Below are 20,350 nucleotides of genomic sequence, written 5' to 3'. Positions count from 1 at the left end.
TAGGGCACTACAGTTAATAAATCCGTGCAGAGTGCTTAAGAGCCTCTGAAAACAGAAAATCTGAGCGGGGACTCTTAGAACACCAAGTCTTAAAGAAAAAAAAAACAAACAAAAAACCACCAAGGCTCCGAGTCTGTAGCAATGTGGGATCCTTCTCTAACCAAGAATATTTCTCATACCTTTTTAAATTGTCTTTCTCTACGACTACCAGTGAACAACAGCCAGCTGGGTAGAGATGACTGTGTATTGGGCACAGTGCTGAATATTATCTCATGTAATTCTTACAGACACCCTAGGCCCTCGGTGGCATGACTGTGGTGCAGATGAAGAGACGGAGTTTAAAGAGAGATTAAACAACATGTCCAAGGTCACACAGCAAACGGATTCTGGAAACCAAAGACAGGCTATGGATTGCTTCCCACATTCTTGCTCTGCACCAGTATCCTACAAAGACTGAAAACACCTCGTCCCCATGACTGGCAAAAGGCTTAGAGCCAAAATACACGAGGAGCAATTGCTCGGTGTTCAGGTAGGTATGAGAAACATCGTCCCCAGCATTCCTGGGCTACAGCTAATAGGCCTCATATGGAAAGGACGGAAAGCTTCAGCTGGTGGGTCCTGGATGAACACTTTTTTCAAAATAGCCTTTGGCTTTGATCAGTCTCTCTTCTTAATGGCAAATCTTCCCCGTTCTAGCCTGTTTTTAAGCTGCATAATTATAACCCAGCAGGTGTGTGTAACAAGCACGTCAGGAGGCTGAGCATCTCCAAGGCCTCCCATCTCAGCCTTTGTTGTAGGGTTGGCCAATCTTGACCTTCATTCCTGCTCGGCCACTGGTAACTTGCTGTGTGCCCAGGTCATGCAAACAGCTGAAGCATGATCCTCCTTTTTACAAGTCAGTGCCCATAGCCCTTTCAATGACGGCTTCTTTCATTTGGACCAAGTGGGCCAGGGCAGTGACTTGTAGAACATCCTCCCTCCAATTAAACCCATAGGCTGTTTGGCCGTGGAAAAATAAACAGATGGAGGCAAAATCCATTGTCAGATTTTAACAGAAGGAGGAGGAGGCCATAAGCGGTGGTACAGCATGGACAGTTGCAAAGATCACCAAGAAAGAGAAGAGGAGGCAGTGGTAATACAAGACGGCCTGGTTGGGTCCTTTTTGAGTTGAATGGCACGTCTTGAAAAGGAAAGCGAAAACTCTGCCAATAAAAAAAAAAAAAAAAAAGAAAAAAAGACTGTGTCTTCTGACCCTTGTCTAAACTCTGGGATCAACAACCAAGCCTGACCGTGATCAGTGTCAAACAATACTGACCAATTCCTAGGAAACTATGAATGTAAAAAAAGACCGTGAGTCATAAACAACTGAGAGGAAATTTGCTGCAGGAGATACTGCGTAGACTCCAATCTACCATTATTTTGGGAGAAAGCCTGGTTGTCTTTAGTGGATGCATTTATATTCTGTGGGATTCTCAACTTCATGAAGCCACATTCGCTAAGAGATGACTTGTGCATCGATTTAAGTTATATATGACACGCAAGACTCAGCAAAACCAGTGAGACTCCTGAATGCTATTTCTTAAAGTAAAATTCAGGGGAGAAATAAATTACTGGAAAATGTTAATATAGGTTGAGGTCTACCTCCAGAAAACACAGTAAGTAATAATTCAGTTTTATAAAATAGATAAACTAGGGATTAGTTATATGCATTGACTGGGATTCATTATGCTCCTTCTCCCTGCCACAGACCCCCACTTAACAACCATAATGTCCATCAAAAGCTGATCAGTTAAATGAATTCTGTATTTCCGCATAATGGATACTGGGCAGCTTTCGAACAAGTGAGGAGAGATGTGTTTATAAAGTAACCTGGAGAAATAGGACACGGGATGAAACAGTGTGTCTAGAAAGATTTCCCTCTCTGGAAAGCTTAGGATAAACGCTGACAAAGTCTCAATGAACCACTGTCATTCTTTCGACCGTGGTTACCGTAGGAAGGGATGGGCATTGCAGAAGGACTTCCTCCCTTAACTGACATGTTTCTGCAGTTTGTAATTTGTTTTGTTTTTACAAAGGCTTTGTGTAACTTTTGGTTTTAAAAAAATAACTATAAATAAAAATGATTTTGAAAATTGTTTTGAAAAAAATCGCAGGCCTGTCATTTCTAACATTATTTCTTTGAAATTTGCTCTTAGAGGCAAATTTTCAAGTATAGACAGCATTAATGATATTCCTCCTGGAAATCAAGTAAGTATACCTTACTTTGACTGATCTTGGTCACAGGGCTTATAGAGACATCATTTTATTACGCGATTACATGCATGGAGCCCTCCCATCCCCCACATAGATGGTATCAGTCACAAAATGATACTTTATTATTTTTATCAAGAATTTCCAGTAAGAAGTCTCAATGCCCAGCTGGTCTGCTCTAGGAGGGCAGGACTGGCATTAGAAGGGGGTGAGCCCTGGGCCACCTCTCTGTGTGGTCTCCATCAGCTTCCCAACCGTAAAATGGGGAGAAAAGAGGAGTTTAATTATTTTTCACTCAGTGGAAGGTTAAGAGCATTGATAAAAGCTGAAAAGCCACATAGAAGATGAAGAACACGGTGGTACGATGACAAAGGCTGCTTCATGACAATTTTCTAATAGACATTAAAGCACGCGACAGACAGAAATGATAGTAGTTATTCAAGGCTGCGATGTCGGGGTGTGATAACACATGGTCTGCTATTACAGGTCACTGTTTCACTGCTGTGACTGATGCCCGGCGATGCCAGCAGAGCGCAGGCAGGGCGGCAAAACCAACCAGGGCAGTGTGAGTAAGCCTTCATGTCATTATACTACACAGTAGGCTGGAGCAGGCGGGGGGGCTGTCTAGGTGGACCCATCCATTCTCATATAGGCAGAAACAGATTGTATGCCTGTGCTTGGATCCAGAGAAAGAGATCACGGCCACAGTTCACATTGAAAATAACGTAATTTATTAGGTCTGGAACATCCAAACCTGATAGAGAAGGTGACCTTTAATAAACAGCACATAACTTATTTTTTTTTCCACATAACTTATTTTTCTTAAAAAAAAAAAAAAAAAAAGCAGACGTGTTTAGTGTGGAAAATTGTGAACCAGAGATAAGTGAAAATAGCAGCAGTAGTACAAAGATCAATCAGAACTGGATTACTGAGAGGGAGCCAGCAATAAAGACTCTGGCTTACGTCTTCACAACTCATCCACCTGTGTATCTACCCAATGTCAGTAAGCGTATGTATGTATATGTATTTACATTATATGTATATTATATATACATACTTTATATAATAACTTTAATATTTTATAAATAATTTTATATATAATTTATATATAGCTTTAAAAGTATGTATATTATATATACTTTATATAAAATATATTAACATTACATATAATTATATATATGTAAATATTTAATGCTTACATAACAGATTAATATATAAAATTTGGAAAACACATATCATCCTCCTCTTCATAGGACCTTAAAATAGAAATCTAATTGGATGCATTTATAAATGAAGTTGGGGTCAACATCCTTAGAGTTAAGTCTTTGTGCATAACTTGATTCCCTTAGGATAAATGATCAAGTGTGGAATTGCTAAGTGAAGGGTACATAAATTAGTTATAAAAAGTATCTTTCACTTAACCTGAGCCTTCTCTGAATCCATGGCTTCACTAACCAAAGTTACTTGTCCTAGACTGTTCGGTGCCCATTAAAGCAACATTCCAAATCCAGACTAGCTCAAGCTCTCCTATGTGTCTATAATGATTCACACTTACTTTCCGAGGTTTCACTTTATCTTGCAGATCATACTGGCCAATTCCTTTATAGCTGATTCCAAGCCACCAAGGAAGTCCTTGTTTATCCTGGAAGATGGAAAAGCATGAGAACCAAGCCCTAATTGTTCAGTCTTCTAGAGGTGAAGATTCACCAATGTCATCCTTTAACAAATATCAGCAAGTAAAAATAAAGCTGTCTTGGCTAACAAAACATTACTTACAAACCCAACTTGCTATTAAAATGCCTTCAAAAAAGATCTGTAAGTTAAAACAGATCAATACTATTAATGCCATCAAAAAGAATGAACCATTACTATCTTGATTAAACAGCTGGAGGAAAGAAAGAAAATTAATCCTGAGTGTAAAACTAGTTACCCATTAAAAAAAAAAAAAAAAAAAAAGAAACTAAAAAGAGGAAGAAAAAAATCTCTCTGTTCTCTTGATTAGTAACCAGCTATAATGGTCAGAGAAGTTTCCAAAGAATTAGAAAGATGAGAAAGGGGGCTCCAAACCTGATGTTTTATAATCCCCACTTAACAATGAACCTGGGAATACTGAAAAGCTCTTTTGGAGAACTGTATGATTCAATCGCAGGATGTCTGAATCATTACTTTGAGGTACATAGGGGAAGGAGAGGAATTTTTTTTTTCACAAATTTATCTTTTAGGTCCTGCCAAAGTGAAGGATGTATTGACACAGGGAAAGAAAAATGTAGGCGAAACCATATACCCATATGCAAACAAATTAAGAATCAGGAGAAACCCAAGTTGAATTGCTACATATTTTTAGTACAAGATATCCTCATTATGCAAGTACTTACTATTTAACCCCCCATTTTGAATTGCAAATACTGCTGTAACTTGAAAAGTCACTCAGGATTGATCTACGATAAAACTCCTTTCAAACAAGACCCCCTTCTTAATGGTGCTTTATCCCTAACCTCTCAAAATATTTCTGAATCAATCTCTCCCTTCTTGAAAGCACCTGAAAATACTACACAAATATGAAATCTACCAATTGAAAACTGGTATTGGAAATCCTGAAAAAATTTGAGAATTTTATGAATCTGTTGAAATGACAGTGGCAAGTTTATGATTCTCCTATGAAGGCTCGATCAAGTGAGTATCTGGTAGCATTAGACAGTGAACAACCGGAGAAGAGAAACAGCAGCAAAAATAGGTAAAAGGAACAGATGCACTAAACGAGAATAATTTGAGTATGTTAGGATTCATAGAGGTTTTGGGAGAACACCTGAATGTAGCAAGTATTTTACAAAAATAACAAGCTTTATAATTTGCTACAAATGATAAGGTATAATCAGGCTTTTATTTTTTAAGAAAATCAATTATATTTTAAATGTTGAAATTTATAGAGATAATTTGCATGCATATGCACATTAATTTATGTAATTTTAGAAGTTGGTGCTATTCATTAACTCATAAACTAACATGGGCAGTAGGAAAGCTTTGTTACGCAAAAGTATTTACCTTTACTGCATAATAATGGACTCCGTAGGTGGGTAGAGCTTCTACTATTTTCATATACCTATGAAAAATGAATATATATTATAACCTCTTAATAAATTAGAGGACCATTTTGGGAAAAGGGATGTACAGAAATATGATACGTAGGGTGCCTGGGTGGTTCTGCCAGTCAGATTTTGGCTCAGGTCATGCTCTCAGGATCCTGAGATCCAGCCTACACAGGGCTCTGAGCTCATCAGGGAGTCTGCTTAAGGTTCTCTCTCCCTCCCCCTGCTCCCACACTCTCTCTCAAATAAATAAATCTTAAAAAAAAGGAAAGAAACACAATTTGTATCTACTTTCCTCATTACAACCATGACTAATGCCTCTGACTGTAGTAGAAACAGAATAAGCCACTCTAGGGAGTCATATATCCTACCTTACCCAAATGTTAGGCAGTTGCTAACAAAACTTCAATTTCCAAAAGCTGTAAGAGATGTTATTTTCTGCATATTAAAATTTCTATGGCTTAGAAACATACTGGACTGCATGTATCCTAAACCCAACTTGGAAGTTTTTTTTTTTTTTAAGATTTTATTTATTTACTTGACAGAAAGAGATCACAAGTAGGCAGAGAGAGAGGGGGAACCAGGCTCCCTGCTGAGTAGAGAGCCCCATGCTGGGCTTGATCCCAGGACCCTGAGACCATGACCCGAGCTGAAGGCGGAGGCTTTAACCCACTGAGCCACCCAGGTGCCCCTGCAAGTATTTTTTAAACTAAGCACTTACTGATGCAAAGCAAAGAGAATCAACTTTTGGGTCATGCTCATAACAAGTGAAAAATAAAGCAATTGTGGGGCACCTAGCTGACTTAGTCAGTAGAGCATACGGCTCCTGACCTTGGGGCTGTGAGCTGGAGCACCATGTTGAGCCTAGAAATTACATACATAAATAGTTTAAAAAACCAAAGTGATTCCATTTACTGATTGTGGTAACCTCTTAGAAATATACACTTAACTCTTAGGTCTAAACTCTAAGAAACACGTCCCTACAAAGGATGAAATTTACTGTATATCAATCTGATTTTTAAAAATATGCCCCCCAAAATAAAAATTAAAACAATGGTTTCTCCATTTACTATTTCTAATTCAACAAGTATCGACTGTGTACTTCTAAGGTTTTATATAAGACTTCCTCTCTGCTCATAAAGAATTGAGGTTCTTGTTTAGGAAAAGTGGACTTTTAAATGGCATTTTGAATATTAAATGCTCTGGGTTTTGTAATCAATAATTTGATGCTTTTTAAAAAAGTAAATGGACTGAGCATAGATGAATAGAAGAGGTTAGGTAAATGTGCCAAGAACAGGCAGCAAATATACTGCATAGCCATGATTCCAACAAAGTGAGTGGGATTCCCCAGTCTAGAGCCTTAACCCCCAAGTCAGCCTCTTATTTGGAGCCACAGCGGTAAGATCGAGGGAAGGAAAAGGACTCTGCACTTAAATAAGGTCACTTCATAACACGCTCATTAGCCTAACCTAAAATCCTTCAGGGAATTTATTACTCCTCTTCGCCCTTCCCCTTGAAAACAGGCACAATGAGTTAAAATGTCCACGACTGAACTTCAGGACTGCTCATTTTTTATTTCCGCCTTGAAAACCACTGAAGGTGTGCTATGATCAAAAGGAGAACAGTGCAAGAGGTAGAGGTTGTGAGGGAAAGCTATGCACTGACCGGGGAGGGGAAAGGCAGTCTCTAGGTCCTTATTTCAGTTCTCACAGGCTCTGAGCTGTGTTCAGTGGGTTTTTAAAAGAACTTCTATGGACAAAAAAGTTACTCTACAATTACCACAGTAAAAGGTTATATTTGGTTTTATATTTTTAAAATTGTAAAATTATAAATTTAGTTCTTATAATTTTATTTTTTTAAGATTTTATTTATTTATTTGACAGAGAGAGAGATCCCAAGGAGGCAGAGAGGCAGGCATAGAGAGAGGGGGAAGCAGGCTCCCCGCCGAGCAGAGAGCCAGATGCAGGGCTCGATCCCAGGACCCTGAGATCACGACCTGAGCCAAAGGCAGAGGTTTAACCCACTGAGCCACCCAGGTGCCCCAGTTCTCATAATTTTAAAACTTTAATGTAGTTTCTGAACTACTGTTAATAAATGGATGGTGGGGGTGCCTGGATGGCTCAGTTGGTTAAGTCTCCGACTCTTGGTTTGGGTTCAGTTCATAATCTCAGAGTCCTGAAACTGAGCCCAGGATCAGGGCTCCCTGCTGATTTTAATAAATCTTTAAAAAAAAAAAAATGGATAGCAACTCTGTAAGTCTAAAATGCAGAAATATATCACTATGGTCTGCTCTTGTTAACATGAAGACATAGATTATCCAATACCAACACTGTGTGCTCCACCCAAAGTAGAGTCACAAACCAGGCAACCAAGTATGGCCTCCAGACGGGTTTTGTTTGGGTTGCATTGTAATAAAATTTTCTTAAAATTACTTTGCAATGTTTAAAACTGGATTTTTAAAAATGAGAATTTCCACCTTTTCTTAGAAACTATCAGCTCTGATAGCTTTAGGCCTGCTGAGACTGAATAACTTTGCCTCTACTCAGGGCAATAGCTCTCCAGTTTACCGCAGTCTCCACCATTCCCTATTGTCCCTACACCTGGCCTGCATGTCTCAGTTTTGCCACCTGCCTGACTCTGGAAAATATCTGAATTGATGACAACAACAGCAGAATGACTCAAGGCATTTTTATAATTCATAGCAAGGCTTTTCTAACCAGATGGGGATGATATACACACAAACCACACAACAAATCATTTCAGATGACTTCTTCAAACAGAACGCATTAAAATTCTATCTAAGCAAAAGAAAAGACAGATACTTACTGGACCACAGCTTGACCCCGAGTCAGACCTTTGATTTTCAAATAATGCTCAATTACCCTGTCCTCACTGTAAAACAAGGAATGAAAAATATGGCAATGTATGATTATATGAGGTACAGACTCAATTTTAAGATTCTCAGGTGGTTTGTTGAGAAACTAGAGAGAAAAAAGACCTTTACCAACTTGTTTGGGATATAGAAACTGGCTGACTTTAGTTTCTGTAGGACACTTATTCCTGAACCTCAGACATTTAGCTACCTCATCAAGACTTTATATTTTGTATGATATATAAATATATCAATACTTAAAAACTTGATTTATTGGAAAAGGAAAGAATATCAATTTATCAAATGAAAAACTTATTTTTGCCATAATTGAATGAGATAAAATAAATACAAAATAATGTTATTAATGCTAATTAGTGAGCCTTTCCAGGGAAATTAAAAGGCTTAAAAAAAGAGATCAGCAAATGTTAGATATTAAAGGCATTTCCTTAAATTATTCACAAAGATTCAGAAAGGGTTAAAACTGTTCTGAGTCTTGTGTGCAACCCAAAATATTATCCTGTCACTCGCTACTTGGGAAACACTGCTTTTAGAGAAAACGCTTCATTACGGTCCCAGGATAACACTTGTTGACTGGAGGGGCACCTGGCTGGCTCAGTGGGTAGAACATGTGACTCTTGATCTTGGGGTTGTGAATTTGAACCCCATACCGGGGGCAGAGACTTAGTAAAAAACCCAAAAACTTAAAAAAAAAAAAAAAATCTTGAATAGAAAGGTGAGAATTATGAAGTGTGTCACCTTTGGTATTACTCAGCTACTGTACCCTACTTACAAATAGATACCTGTCATATCTCAAGTATAACCTAGAAGGGTAAATGTTTTTATCTCTACACAACCAGTAATTAGTAGTAAATAGTCTCCCTCCCCACTGCCCCCTGAAACTATCACTTAACAATAATATGTTTGGAAGGTTCCAGACTCAGGAAGCAACACGATCTCAGGACTCACTTTTGCTCTTTCTGTGGGGCCTGCATTTCACCTCTCCTATGAAAGTTATTCATGTTGAGCATTTATTTTGTAATCAGTTTTTCAGTGGAAAGGAAAACTATCTTCAGGATTCTGAACCATAAATCAAGGAAACTATATTTAAAGAGGATGTAACTAATTCAAAGTTGTTGGGGGTGGGGAGGGAGTACTTTTCAAGGAAAAACACTGTATGGAAAATAGATACCATGGATTCATTAAAATAGAAATAGAACTACTTAAAATATACAACAATTTTTGGCCACAGAAGAAACCTCTGATCAGTTAGGTAGTTTCTGGCCATTAAGAAAACCTCTATCCATGGAAATCTATATTTTATAACATGTATACTGCACTCTGCTAGATTAAGGCCACATTACACAGTGACATGTTCACTTAAAAGCCCTCTCTACATTCGTTCCCTGGCATCTCCACCAAAAAAAAAAAAAAAAAAAAAAAAAGCCCTCTCTACAAAAATAATTAAAGAAAAAAGAGTAACTGCTTAAAAAATTAAAAAAAAAAAAAAGGCTCCCTCTACAGACCTTTGACACATGTTGAGTAAGAAGGCACGAAGCCATACTTAACAAACGACCACAATCTTGGTACGATGATCTCCAGTAAGCTTTGAGAAGACCCTTTCAGGGAAAGGATCAAGGTCTACTTATAGCGGCTCAGATACACGTGATGGGCTATGGGATACTTTCTTCACCTACGTTTATTTTAATTTCTTGAAAAGCACGCTTTTCTCAATGGAGGCTTTGATAACAGGGTCACCTGTTGTCCTGCTTTGGCTTACCAGTAAGCAAGGGATGGGTGCTCCTGAAGAGTTTTGGTGGGAAAGGCTGGTAGGGTCTTTAAATCTTTCCTGGCATTTTCATCACTGAAAAGGAGAGGAATACAGTAATGTCAGTCACCGTTACCTAAAATAGCATCCAACCTAGCCACCAGAGGAAATCTGATAAATAACTACAGGATACTGGGCTGTAGCAAAATACCATCACTACACACGTAAGGCTAAGGATTCAATGAGAGAGAGCCGCCAACTGAACCCCCACCCCAAGCCATTTGATATTTTGAAGTTTTTAAAAAGACAAAAAAAAATTAAAATTACAGTATTCAGGTGTCATAATCCTATTTTCCTTACTCTCCTGATAAACTTGTAGCCATTTTCATTGTGTATTTCTTATGTGTATCTGTTCCATTACATAATTATTATTATGGTGGATACTCCATTTTCACACAGCAGTCTTCAAATTTCTTCACATACTTTTTCTGTGTTCCTATAGAACCCTCATAATGACCTTTAGTGGACACATAATGTTGTTGGAATGTTGGTTATCATAAAACCACTCAGGTAGAATCACCAATTTTTTATAACAGCTATCAATTCAATAAAAAAGGTTATATTGGGACACCTGGGTGGCTCAGTTGGTTAAGTGTCTACCTTTGGCTCAGGTCATGAACCCAGGGATCGCCTGCTAGTTACAAATGAAAACACTGAACCAATCAGTTTCAAGAGCCATCATTCATGCAATTTTCACATTAGATTCCCTGGGGTTTGTCCCAGTGATTCACACTCAAAAGAAATGAACCCCCTCACCCAGAGGACCAAACCCAAGCATGGTGAATCTCTTCCCAAAGCAGTCATTCAACACTCAGATCAATTCTTACAGATTAATCTGGGGAACGAGGCATGACCTGCAGACAGGTTTTATTTGACCCTCACTGTACTGTGCTATATTAGAAATTGCTCACTCCTGCACTCCTGTCACCAGAGCAGGCTTGATATAAGTGGTTCTCTTTCACTGTCTAATTTTGTGTTTTGGCTTTACCATCACATTTTCTGACCATGCTACAGGGCAGTCAAGTGAACCCACAAGCAAACTGTACATACACTTACTGTCTTCCAGTAAGAACCAAGAGTTGAGTGTCACCTGGCTTGGAGAAACTATGATTTGCACCTGTCAACCTTACATTTCAAAAGGAAGGTTGCGGCCCTTCCTGAAGGTTAAAGATCCTGCTTTACAAATTGCTACAGGAAATGAAAAGTCACGTGGCTCCTGTTCTTACGTAAGAATAAATCTCTCTTCATTTGAAATCTAAGTAGTATGGTTTAACCACATTGACAATCTTGGAAAACAGGTTTGGGCTTCCTGAAAACCAAAATATACCACAATCCAATTTATTCATATTAAAGGTCATCTGTCAACGCTCAGTAATGATATTTATTTTTCTTAATAATTTCTTTTATGCTCTGTCCTTCAAATCCCATTTCCTTTTTCAGAGAAGTTGGCTTGGGAGGTTTTTTTTGTGAAGGGAAAATACATGTATACATTCTAAATAATAGGCTAAGGACAACACTTTTTGCTATTCATCGTCACCACCAATGACATATGTATTATTATCTTCTGGGTCTATGTGAACTATATGCCATGTTCCAAGGACTCAGCCTAGCACTCAGTTACCTTTTTGGGTTATTGTTAACTTTGTGGCAATCAAGACCTCACTAAAGCAGAAGCTGCTATTTACTATAACTTCATTTATTCTTTTAGCAAGTATGTATCAAGTACATACTGTACACTTAGTATGCGGAAGCAAAAGAGAAAGGAGAGGAGACAGAAGTAAGGGAGAGATTTTATCCATCATTCTATTCAGTGAGCTTATTGAGAGTAAATGGGATGACTGACATTGAGGCACTTTAAGAAGGCTTCAGTTCTTGTGTCCTCAAAGCAACAGCATCTCACAACACTGAGATTTCTCTAGAATTTAAGCTTTTAGTATATGCTTGGTAAACACCAGCAACTTACATGTTATTGCCTAACTAAAGAAACAGCTATGTGTTTCAACAGAAGAAAACTACTCCCTGCTTTGGATTTATTGAAAGATAAACTCTGCTCTTTGACATGTCATCTTTTCAAGGAATTTCTCTTCTTTTCTTTTTAAGATTTATTAATTTATTTTAGAGGAGTCAGGGCAGAGACAGAGGGAGAGAGAATCTCAAGAAGATTTCCTGCTGAGGGCTGAGTCTGACACGGGGCCAGATCCCAGGACCCTGAGATCATGATCTGAGCTGAGATCAAGAGTCAACCACCCACCCACTGAGCCACGCAGACACCCTTCAAGGAACTGTCACGAGTAATTTTAACTATACAGTAGTCCCCCCCTATCCACAGGAGATACACTCCCAGACTTCCAGTGGATGTCTGAAACCAAAGATAGTACCAAACCCTATATATATTGTCTTTTCTCCTATATATATATACACCCATGATAAAGTTTAATTTGTAAATTAGGCACAGTAAGAGATTAAAAAACAATAATAATAAAATAGGGGCACCTAGGTGGCTCAGTGGGTTAGGCCTCCGCCTTTGGCTCGGGTTATGATCTCAGGGTCCTGGGATAGAGCCCTGTATAGGGCTCTCTGCTCAGCAGGGAGCCTGCTTCCGGCCCCCTCTTCCGCCTGCCTCTCTGCCTACTTGTGATCTCTCTGTCAAATAAATAAATAAAAACTTTAAAAAAAATAGAATAGACAATTAAATAATGTACTGTAATAAAACTTAAATGAACATTGTTCTTTCTCTAAAAATACCTTATTGTCCTATATTCACTATTCTTCATTCGATGATGTGAGATGAGGAGATGCAGTAGGGGAACGACCAAGGCATTGAGACCTAGTGTCAGGCTACTATGGACCTTCTGATGATTTGTCAGGAGGAGGATCATCTCTCCCGGACCACAGGTAACTGAAACTGTGGAAAGCGAACCCACAGGTGTGCGGGGGGACTACAGTTAGAACCATCCCAGTTATAAGATGTGGTAAGATTCTCTTCATCTGGATGTGGGGGTTGATTAAACCAGTATAGCACCAAAGATCAATCATGGGCCAGTATCCTAAATAACGATGAGTATTCACTTAGGAAGACTTTTCCAGGGAACCGATCAATTGCCGGGAAGCAACTACAATGTGCATCAGTAGGGATACACAATAGGGATTGTTTTAAGCAGAGTTTAGACTACTTTAAAAGGGGTATACCTGAACAGGTAGAACCCAAGGAGTTCACCTATTCTGAATAATACTGTAATGACATACATGATATTACGTATCCGTCCAAATTTATAAACTCGTACAACACAGACTGAATCCTAACTTAACTAGGGACTTTAGTTAATAATTATGTAATAATATTGATTTAATTGTAACAAATGTACCCCACTAGTGCAAGATGTTAATAGTAGGGTAAAATGTTGGGGGTGGGACATGAAGGAAAAGAGGGTAGATGGGAACTCTGTACTTTCCACTCAAATTTTCTGGAAACCTAAAACTGCTCTAAAAGAATAAGGTATATTAATTCAGAAAAGAAAGAAAAAGAAAGAAAGAAATATACTTTAGTGGCTTTTAACCTGTGTAGCTTTGCTCCTCGGGGGGCACTTGGCAATGTCTTATGACATTTTTTTTTTTAAGATTTCATGTATTTATTTATCTGAGAGAGAAGGAGACAGCGAGAGAGATCGTAAGCAGGGGAAGGAACGGAGGGAGAGGGAGAAGCAGACCCCACGCTGAGCAGGGAGCTTGATGTGGGACTCGATCCCAGGACCTTGGGATCATGACTTGAGCTGAAGGCAGATGCTTTACTGACTGAGCTACCCAGGTACTCCATTAAGACTTTTTCTTTTTTTTAAAGATTTAACTTTTTAAGTAATCTCTACAGCTAGTGTGGGGCTCTAACTTATGACCCTGAGATCAAGAGTTGCATGCTCTACTGATTGAGCCAGGTGGGCTTAGACATTTTCACAGTCACATTAAGACATTTTTCATAGTCACAGCTGAAGGGAGGCATTACTGGCATCTGCTGAGCAGAGGCCAGGATAGCTGCTCTGTTTCCTGTAAGACAAAGAATAGAGCCCCAACAACAAAGAATTATCCTGCCCAAAATGTTACCAAAGTTGAGTTTGACAGAGAGAGAAAGAGAGATCACAACTAGGCAGAGAGGTAGGTAGAGAGAGAGAGAGGAGGAAGCAGGCTCCCCCACCCCGAGCAGAGAGCCCAACTCGGGACTTGATCCCAGGACCTTGATCCCATGACCCGAGCTGAAAGCAGAGGCTCAACCCATTGAGCCACCCAGGTATCCTGCAATGTTGAGTTTGAAAAACCCGACTTGAATTATTATAAAGTTTTTTCTAATCAAACCCTAAAACTTCTAATTGTATCTTTTAGACCTAATGAAATTCTCGTGTCACTCTTAGACTATAGATATCCCAATACAAATACCCCTTAGGTACAAATGCCTATCAAAAGCCAAGCGAGAGAGGCATTAGGCATTCGACTCTGTAAGCTAGCTAAAAACAGGCAAGTCAGGGGGCGCCTGGGTGGCTCAGTCATAAAGCATCTGCCTTTGGCTCATGTCATGATCCCACGGTCCTGGGAATGAGTCCCCTGCTCAACAGGAAGCCTGATTCTCCCTCTCCCACTCCCTTTGCTTGTGTCTCGCTGTGTCTCTCTCTGTCAAATAAATAAAATCTAAAAACAAAAACAAAAACAAAAATGGGCAAGTCAGAGTCAGTATTAGAAACAAGAACACCAAGCACCTGGGTGGCTCGGTGGGTTAAGCATTTGCCTTCAGCTTGGGTCATGATCTCATGGTCCTGAGACAGAGCCCCATGTCAGGCTCCCCACTCAGTGGGGAGTCTGCTTCTCCCTCTCTCTACCACCACCCCTCCTTAGGAGTGTACTCTCTCTCACTCTCAAGTGAGTAAGTAAAATCTTAAAAAAAAAAAAAAAGAAAGAAAAGAAACAGAAACAGAAACACAGTTAAGAATGGTGGGGACTATGAAGAAAAGAAAACGTTGCCCATTTGCAGTATTACTCAGGATATAGACTGGACTTGACCATATGTGACAGAGATCAACATTTTGATTGGTGAAATATCCAGAGCCCCAAACTCTTCTCTTGTTGCGATCCTTCACCTGGTCCAAGATAGCCCATCACTGTGTCACCATGTTGATATTTCAGCCATGAGGTCGGGAAACAACAAAGAGGGAGGGCAAACCCATTATTTAGGGGCAGAATATGAAATCTGCTCACTTTCCCTAAGTTGACGGGCCAGAACAATCATAGAGCTATGCTTAATGCAAAGGACACTGCAATACAGAGTCTTTATCTGGGACAGCCACATGCCTAGCTGTAAACTCTAATGATATGGAAGAGAGAGAGATTGGATATGGGGGAAAACATAATCTGACTCCAATGCGGATAGGGAACCACCACTCAGATCCACGTAATTTCTGCCATGTTGGAATGTGGAACCACTACTGCCTAATGATTACATTTCCCCCCAACAATTAAGGCAAAAATCTCAAGTTTTATGTAAGATATCTAATTTTAAAATACTGTCTCCATGGGCGCCTGGGTGGCTCAGTGGGTTAAGCCGCTGCCTTCGGCTCAGGTCATGATCTCAGGGTCCTGGGATCGAGTCCCACATCGGGCTCTCTGCTCAGCAGGGAGCCTGCTTCCCTCTCTCTCTCTCTGCCTGCCTCTCCATCTACTTGTGATTTCTCTCTGTCAAATAAATAAAATCTTAAAAAAAAAAAAATACTGTCTCCACTGAGAAGCAAACAAACAAACAAAAAAATCCAAAAAACAACAACAAAAAAAAATAAAAACTAAAACACTGTGCAGGCTATATATAAAACATACCGTGGGCCATCACTATCACTCTGCAATTTATGACATAAGCTATTAGTATAGAATGGACAGGGAGATGACTTCTCAGCTCCTCAGTTTGGTTTCCAGTTTTAAAAAATTTATTAACAGTGCAAATTGTCAGTAGTGCAAAAACAAAAGAGTTATATACGTGATTTTGACAAATGTGGAATCTGGACCACATCCCAAATGACTATATTCTCAGGAAAGGACAAAGCCTTTTTTTTTTTTTTTTGTATTAGAAAATGTTCCTACCGTACTTCCACATTTAGTCATTTGTGCTTTTGCAGAAACATCCTTTCCCTGTGAATATATAACATCACTTTCCTGTAAGAACCCATTTAATAGCCCATTTCTAACAAGCCACCACAGATATTGAGATAATGGAGCCGCGGACAGTAGCTATCAACATTAAGAAAGAGTCCCAGAAGGACTCAAAGATGGCTGAGACAGGCAGCCTAACAGAAAAATAAACAGTGCACAGAAGTAGAAATCCCATGACCAATAGACAGAATCAAGCGTTCAGTTTCGTAAGCACTCAGGGAAACGCAAATTAAGCCCTCGATGAATCACTACTACATACAAGACCACCAAACTTAAAACTCTGATAATACCTAGTCTACATGAAGGTGTAGGGCAGTAGAAACTTCCATCCATTGCTAGTGGGAATGTTAATCAGCATGATCATTTTGGAAATTTGCATATCCTACACACAGAGATCCTTTCTTAGGTATATTCCCAGAAACTTACGCAAAAGAATAAACTTCGCAGCAGCACTGTTCACAAAAAGACAAATAAGGTTGGGAGGGGGAGAGCTAAATGGGTGATGGGTATTAAGGAGGACAGTTGTTATGATGAGCATGGGTGTTGTACGTAAGTGATGAATCACTAAATTCTCCTCCTAAAACCAGTATTACACTATATGTTAACCAACTAGAATTTAAATAAAAACATGAAACAACCAAAACCCAAGAAAACCAATAAGGAAACACCTCAAATATCTCAATAGGAATGGTAGAATTGTAGTGTATTCAAACAAAGGAATACCATATAGCAAAGAAAATACACCACAGCTTCACTCGTGATGAAATTCGCAAACAGTAAGCAAAGAAGCAAGACCCAAAATAATACACACTTCACAATCCCATGCTCTAAAATAAGCAAATAAGGGCTCCTGGCTGGCTCAGTCCATTTAGCGGCAGCCTTTGGCTAGGATCATGATCTTGAGGTCCTGGGACTGAGCCCCATGTCAAAGGAGCCTCATGGGACATGAGCTCGTGCTTAGACTACCCCCAGCTCGTGCTCTCTCTCAAATAAACAAATAAAATCTTAAAAAAAAAATAAAATAAAATGAGCAAAATGAAACTAGAGATTCATATTCAAGTGATAAAAGTAGAAAGCAAAATTAGAAAATATGTACAACAGAGTCAGAGTACTTCTGGAGAAAGAGGATTTTACTGAAGGGGGAGGGGCACGGTACACAACGGGTGGTGGGGGGTGGGGGGTGGGGTCCTGGCAACATTCCTCTTGGGTGTGGTTACGTAGCTGTGCACGCGCTGATTTGTTCTTTAAAGCAAACATACATGTTTTATGCACTCTGCTGCGTGATATAATCCACACCAGAAACTGCATCCAATGCGGTTAGCGCAGCCCATTCACTGCCCTTGGGAGGGGGAGAGAGAGCTGCGGCGCTTCCTAAGGCAAGAGGTGGTAACCGACAAGTCAAAAAGTCAACCTATCAGGGTGGTAGAAACACTGGCGCGTTATTCTAAGGTTAATCCCGACCATTTCCAGAGTTTGGGACCAAGAGGGATTTCACGTCTGAGAGGACTGGCAGTAGCTGAGTGCCGATTGGTTCGCCCTCGAAAGAACCCAACCCTGGGGAATGTGCCGGGGAGTGGGAGGCCAAGGTGGGTTGACTGAGCTTCTGCGGAGACGGCCCCTCTCTGGACAGCGCAGGGCAGGAGGCTTGGTTTGTATGAATCAGGATCAACCTCAGAATCCAGAGGGAGGGCCCCAAAGCAGCTGGGAGGTGAGCAGCCCTGGATGGAGATGTCTCTGCCTTTCCCCGGCACTACATGCACTCACCCTGACTGGGCGTTCTTGACCTTAATGGCAATGGAAGTGTTATTTGAAAGATGCACTTGACCAGAATTGCCAAGATGGATTGATTTCCCCAGGTCCTAGCTAGAGAGAAAACCCATAAATCTCCAAGACTGGTTACTTCTCAGTACCTAAACCGGGAATTCCTTGTCTTCATCGTCTCAGCAGGAATTCGTTGTCACACTGAAGAATGTGCTCAGGCAGCGTCTGATCGAGGCAGAACGCCTCCATTAGGTATTCCAGAGTCCTACGCTGACGGCCTTCTAGAAGGAGGCAGCCCATGACCCATCATTTCGCGGCTGTAACTATGCTTCAGGGGATGATTCCCCTGGGCATTCTCAAGCCCCCTTTCTTGGGCTGTTGTGTTTCTTCGCTGACCTCAAAAGCCCTGGAGGAATGTGCCAACCTCACCCCTTTTTGAGAAAGCCACATGGTTGGCAAAAACGAGGCTACTCTTTGTGTGTGTGGGAGCACTTGTGTGGAAACAGCCACCCCCGGCAAATGTGTGCACCTGTTTGCGGCTAACCAGGAACATGCTCACAGGGACGACCAGCCACCTGCCATTCTGACTCTGGAGCGCAGGCAATTAGCAAACGGTGGCTACCAGTGCTTCCCAGAGCAGACTTGTCGCTGAGTTCCCTTGAAGACGGAAGCTGCGTATGCCTGGTGTGGGGGCATCCCTAGGTTTCTAGGCCACTTTGAAAAAAAGGGGAAAAAAAAAAAGCCAAACCCCCAAACTTCCCTTTTCCTTTTGAGGCTACAGTGTTTCTTACCTGAACCCAAAGCAAAGGTGCCTACAAAGTGCATGTTGAATATAATGACCCAGTGGAAATGTCTGTAGCAACATCATTACACAAAGAAATAAACTAAGCTCTTTAAAAAGTAACTTAAGACAGGAGTCTTTTACCCATATAAAACTCAAAATCCAGGGGCACCTGCGTGGCTCAGTGGGTTAAGCCTCTGCCTTGGGTTCAGCTCATGATCTCAGGGTCCTGGGATCTTGCCCCACACCGGGTGCTCTGCTCAGCGGGGAGCCTACTTCCCCCTCACCCCCTGCCTGCCTCTTTGCTTACTTGTGATCCCTCTTTTTGTCAAATAAATAAATAAAATCTTAAAAAAAAAACCCTCAAAATCCATTTCATAAAAATGTATATGCAGGGGCGTCTGGCTGGTTTAGTTGGCAGAGCATGTGACTCTTGATCTTGGGGCCATGAGTTCGAGCCCTATACTGGGCATAGAAATTACTTTAATTAAACAAACAAACAAATAAATAAATACTTAAGGATACATACAATATATTGCTTAAAAATGTATATGCAAATGTAAAAAATGCTAGCCTTAATGCCTGTTTGAACACTCAAGATAAAGTCTACCATAGCCTCAGTATCATCAGAAATTAAGTAAAGGGGAGAGAAAAGAAATGAAATAAGAGGGTATGAAAAGGGACTTTTGGGGTCTTGGGCAAATTGTCACAGACGGGAGCTCTATCAAATGCTGGGCTCCATGCAAACTAAAGATGTGCAGTCATTAGGAACTGCGTTAATTAGAAACATTTGCCAGTCTCCTGGCATTGTCCTGTGAAGACCGTGGTGATAAGCCCCTTCCTTATCTAAGTTTGCTAGAGACCCGTGCACTTCACCGGAGGAGTGGGACATGGCGATGATCATACCAGCTACAGAAAGTGCATTTCACGTCTGTTAAATGGTGTAGTGGGTGCCAAGTCACCCCTAAAACGTGCGAACTGGATCCAGTGTTTAAGGATGACAGTTTGCTTAACCATGTCAGTATTGAAAGGATCCTGGTTACTGTGTATAAACACGGATTTCTTTGACCAAGCTATGGGACTGATTAACACTCAGTGATTAGCGGTTTAAGGTATGTTACCAGTTAGAGTGGTTTTTCACTGGCCAGGCTGCTTTCAAATCACCTTGTCTGAATTTTTAACAAATGACATTTCTCTCATTTCTCTGGGAACTTGGCTTTCCACGACAAGTCTAGTTTATTAGCTCCTTGATTTAATAACTAGGAGTTGTAAGAGTAAATTTCTTTCTACTAATTCCTAGGTAAGGGGATATCAAAGGTGACAAGTGTAGAGTTATCACATCACAATCCCCTGACCAGCAGAATCAGTTTTATCTCAGAACCTGTTAAAAATGCAAATTCCTGGGGCCTACCCCAGACCTACTGCATCAGAAGGACTTAAAGGGGGACCCAGCAATTGGTCTCACAAACGGCTTGAGAAGCGCTGCCACAGAATAATAGAATATACACATCATAAAACACAAGGAGATTTTCAAAAAAGCGACAGTAATCAACCATTTAAAATAGAAAAGAAGGTCCCAAAGGCTGAGGACGGGC

The 20,350-nt window shown here is 40.3% G+C and overlaps 1 protein-coding gene across 4 annotated transcripts in view; it reads right to left on the bottom strand.

Moving 5' to 3' along the window:
- Nucleotides 1–20,350, bottom strand: part of FRMD4B (FERM domain containing 4B) — a 324,824-nt gene that overhangs the window by 30,169 nt on the left and 274,305 nt on the right. For all 4 annotated transcript variants that reach the window (XM_044253189.1, XM_044253190.1, XM_044253187.1 and 1 more), the window contains 4 exons: nt 9,986–10,069; nt 8,163–8,228; nt 5,293–5,350; nt 3,806–3,892 (listed from right to left, as the gene is read on the bottom strand). In XM_044253189.1, the coding sequence (XP_044109124.1) occupies nt 3,806–3,892; nt 5,293–5,350; nt 8,163–8,228; nt 9,986–10,069 (295 nt within the window). The remainder of the gene's footprint in view (nt 1–3,805; nt 3,893–5,292; nt 5,351–8,162; nt 8,229–9,985; nt 10,070–20,350) is intronic.

Source organism: Neovison vison, chromosome 6, assembly GCF_020171115.1.
Source record: "Neovison vison isolate M4711 chromosome 6, ASM_NN_V1, whole genome shotgun sequence".
Lineage (NCBI taxonomy): Eukaryota > Metazoa > Chordata > Mammalia > Carnivora > Mustelidae > Neogale > Neogale vison.
This window is presented reverse-complemented; position numbering and strand designations above follow the sequence as displayed.